Source organism: Cibotium barometz, chromosome 32 (assembly GCF_041138505.1).
Source record: "Cibotium barometz isolate CiBa-2024 chromosome 32, ASM4113850v1, whole genome shotgun sequence".
Lineage (NCBI taxonomy): Eukaryota > Viridiplantae > Streptophyta > Polypodiopsida > Cyatheales > Cibotiaceae > Cibotium > Cibotium barometz.
In genome coordinates, this window is record NC_141077.1 from 48,496,179 (window position 1) to 48,500,665 (window position 4,487).

Genomic DNA, 4,487 nt, shown 5'->3' on the forward strand with positions numbered 1-4,487 from the left:
GCTTCAAAGGTTAATGGCAAAAGAAAGAAAGGTGATGTACAAAGTCAGAATACTAATTCATCTAAAGCAAGTACTACTAATGAGGTGTTGTCTAGTTTGTCTTTGCCAGAGAGATTAGAGCTTCAAAGGAGAATAGAAGCAAGAGCAGCTTTCCAAGAGAGTTGGCTTCAAACATTTGACTGGCTTGTCTACGACGACGAGGAGAAAGCTAAGATGTACTGTAAGTTTTGTTTAAAGTATCCCCATCACCATAGTGCATATTCAAAGGATGGTTCCATTAATTTTAAGTTTAGTAATTTAAAAGCACATTGTAGAACACTTTGTCATGCACATTCTATGGAAGCAGTTCTACTTGAAGGGAAGGAAACTATTCAAACTAGCATGAAAAAGGTTGAAAATTTTAAAGATGAGGCATTGACAACTCTCTTTAAAGTTGCCTATCATATGGCAAAAAAGAGATATGCTTTTGTTGGTTTTCCAGATATGATTAGTCTTTTACAGGATTGTCATGTGCCATTCTCAACATCCTTGTATAATGATGACAAGGCTTGCGCAGAGATGGTATTTTGTATTGGTAAGTGTTTGATGAACACCACATTGAAGAAAGTGTTTCGAAGTCCGTTTTTTGGTGTTCTTGTAGATGAATCAACTGATATTTCCAAGCATGGACACTTGATTATTTATTTGTCTTATCTTATTGATGATTGTATTCCTGCCTATTCTTTTTATGGTATTATTCGTGTGAGTGATGGGAGTGCAAAGACCATTTTTAACACCATTCTTTCAGAGCTAAAAAGAAGTAAGTTTGATCTAACGAAGCTAATTGCTTTTGGGTCTGATGGCTGTAGTACAATGACAGGAAAGGAGAATGGTGTCGCCACACTTTTTAAAAAACATGTTAATCCATACTTGACATCCATTCATTGTGTTGCTCATAGGACAGCTTTGGCTGTGTCTTCTGTAGCGAAGAATTTGGAGATTTCCAAGAATATAGAAAAATTGGTGAATTCCATTGCCCATTATTTCAATGCAAGTGGCAAAAGATTGGAAGAGCTAAGGATCATACAAGAGGAGCTTGCTTGTCCTATCTTGAAGATGGAACACACATTTGATGTTAGGTGGTTGAGCCGATCGTCGGCTATGAGCAAGGTGTGTCCTTCTCTTGATGCTATTCTTGTGGAAACCAAGGAAAATGCTCTGAGTATATTTGCAGAAATTTCCAGGTTTGAAATTATCTATTGTCTTCATTTTTTAGCGGATATTTTAAAAGGTATGGCTATTGTGAGTAAGATATTTCAAAAAGAGTTTGTAGATGTGACTACAATCCATGATGTTATCCAAAAGGAGATCAATTTAATTCGGCAATATTATATTGATCCTCCTGATGTTGATTGTAATGCTCTTACTTGTGACATTGATGGTTTTGCATTTTACCGGATCATGGACCTGAGAAGGGTCACTTGTTTACATTGCGAGGAGCTCTTCATGGCAGCATGTTTTTTGACATCAAGATAGATAGGGACATACTTGGAGTAGATCTAGCATCAGCCCTTGCCTTTCAGGTATCTTTTTCGAAAGAAATTATTGCTAACCTTGAAGCACGTTTTGTAGACAATACAATATTAAGCAGATTATGAGTAATAGTGCCTGCACAACATCCTCTTCTAAAGAAGATGCTCAAGGACTATGGTAAGTTTGAGGCTCAAGAAATAGCCTCGTTCTATGGTAAGGAAAATCTCTGGAGGTAATGAATTTTTCTTCTATCATTGATGAAGATGATTTTATTAGTGAGTTTCGGTCTTTTAAACATCAAGCTTCAATTAGTTGGGCACGCTACAGTCTTCCTGATGTTACAGCTGCAATAGCATGTAATCCAATGTGGCGAGACTCTTATCCTAATGTTTTAACTCTGTGTCAAATTGCTTTAGTTCAATGTTCAAGTAATGCTATTTGTGAAAGAGGTTTTAGCACACGCAGTTGCATAATAGCATGGAGTTACGGACCTTGGATGCTATTATGAAGATCAATATTGAAGGACCCTCCAAGCTATGTGACTCAGAGTTAGAGGAGAGTATGGTTTTATGGGGAGCAAAGGCTCATAGACATCTTTACACGGTGCAAGGTATTTGTAGCTTAATCATCCAATGATGAAGGTACGCTTTTTGTAGCTTAATCATTTCTTTTGATCGCTTTTTTTTTCATATTCACCTACTAACTTGTTATGGGAGTGGATGAAGTGCATTCACTTTATCCACTCCCCCAAGAGGGCTTGGTGTAGCCATTCAAAATGGTGATGGGGTTCAATTCCCCAACTCTCTCCTTGTATGTCCTCACGTGTTCAATAATATATATTTTTTTATCATTTTGAGCATAGATCGTGATGTGAGAAGGATGTTTTACAGATCATGGATGATGCTTTTTTGTCTACAATGACCATGTGTGTTGTCATATTTCATGGCACATTGAAGGTATGGTTGAGGTTTTGGTGTTTTGAGCTTTGAGTGAGACTATAATGTTTTGAATATGTGTAATGATGATATCATTTATGTGCAGCTACATCGTGCTCGATGACAAATGCAAACTTTGTCAACCTACTCAAAGCTTGCAACGATTTACCATGTATGTCGTCTTTTTATTTATGCAAAATTTGATCAGATTCAATGCTCAATAACCAGTCTTGATTCATGGATTTGATCAATTGAAAGCATGATAATAGTATCAAACAAGCTGAGATCTCCATAGTTCATACAAAAGATTAAGAATGTATTCGAATAGTAGGAAAGAGTGAAAGGCTAAAAGCTTAGCTTGTTTAAATATGAGAAAGAACAAGATTCTATTTTTGAATGAAATAGCGATAGATTTGTCGAAAAGGAAAATTTCCGGTTCAATTCAGTTTGAAAAGGATCAAGCTTGTCCATATTTGGCAAAGCCGGTTCATCTTTGGTCAAGGGGGATATTTTGCTGGTTCACTTTGTAGGTTTTCCCGAGCCCTGGTAAGGCCTCTTGAACAGATTATACTTGATTTCTAATGCACCTTTTGAAAATCTGGACCCCTAGGGTAAGGCCTCTTGAACAGATACTTGATTTCTAATGCACCTTTTGAAAATCTGGACCCCTAGGGTAAGGCCTCTTGAACAGATTATACTTGATTTCTAATGCACCTTTTGAAAATCTTTTTGAACTTCTGTTTCGAGGGAACTTATTTTAATAAGAAGAGATATTTTTCCATCCAAAAATATTCAAAATCTGAATAACCTCTCTCTAGAATATTTTCTCTCTCTAGGCCAAAACAGGTAGAAACAAGATCTTTTATATTTCTGAAGAGGGATTTGATTACAAGGGAAGATGCTGGACATCTTGAGAGGCTGGGGAGGAATCTTACATGGGAGGTCGTCAAAAGGGCCTCCTAAGAAAATTCATGTATTTATCTTTGTATGCCAACGTGGAAATTTCAAGTAGGCTATTTTGACCCCAATAGTAGGCTTGCCATATCTTATTGTGGTTGAAATTTTGAATTAATGACACTTCATTGAAATTGTTGATATTCTTATTAATAGAAATTTGTACCCATAAATGCAATGTTTCAATAATGAATTGATTTCTCTTAAAACTCAAAACTTTAAATTTGAGAAATAAAAAAATGATCCCTCTTGCCTATTTTGCCTTTCCCTTATCACGAAGGAAAACATACAAGCATCACAAACATAAAACTCATATTATCTCAATAAATACAATCATTGAAAACAACCCAATGAACAGTTGATTTGTCCTTAAAATATAACATTAATGTTTAATGAGTGCCAGAATATTGTTTGGTTAGAACCAAAAGATGGCAAATAACATAGATATGAAGGATCTAAATTCTCATCTATTACGTGTGATGGTTGTCTCTATTCCCATGACCAACTTTCAAAATCTTATCCAAGACTTAATAATCCAACATCATTGCTACAATATGTAGTCAATCGAGGATCAATATTTCTTGGATATTACAAGGGATTAAGATAAGAAGCTATATATTGTTGAAAGACAAGATAATATTATAATTCATGTTTAATCATTTTATAAAACATTCGTAGATATATTTTAGAACTTCAAAAAGAAAATAGGAGATTTGAAAACCTAAATTTTCTTAGGATTACAAAACCAAAAAATATATATTTTTCAAAGAGAGAACTAGAACCTCCAAAAGAAACTCTCAAAATGTAAGCAAACACCATTAGGAATTTGAAGCAAATATAAGGACTTTCTAACTATTGATCAATTATCAATACATGGAGGAGCATTGGAAGAAAAGGTTTTGAGCAATAAAGCAAGTAAAACTAATATTTGAATATTTCTAGATTTTTCTTAGTATTATGTTATTTTTACATTATGATATCTCTATTGTTCTATAAAAGATAGAGAATAAGATTGTGAAGATAAATCTTCCATCACAATTGTTTAGTGCTCCATAAGTTCTCATAATTCTTAGAGGCTCAATCAAG

General features: G+C 34.7%; 1 protein-coding gene across 1 annotated transcript; it reads left to right on the forward strand.

The window, feature by feature from the left end:
- Positions 1 to 527: 527 nt before the first annotated feature.
- LOC147620282 (uncharacterized) lies at positions 528 to 1,515 on the forward strand. Its single transcript, XM_086772612.1, has one exon. It carries the CDS (start codon positions 559 to 561, stop codon positions 1,513 to 1,515), a length of 957 nt encoding a protein of 318 aa, XP_086628738.1. The 5' UTR covers positions 528 to 558.
- The last annotated feature ends 2,972 nt before the right edge of the window (positions 1,516 to 4,487 follow it).

Bases quoted from the DNA above. Each gene is read 5' to 3' on its own strand.
- LOC147620282 (XM_086772612.1), top strand. From the start codon at position 559: ATGGTATTTTGTATTGGTAAGTGTTTGATGAACACCACATTGAAGAAA.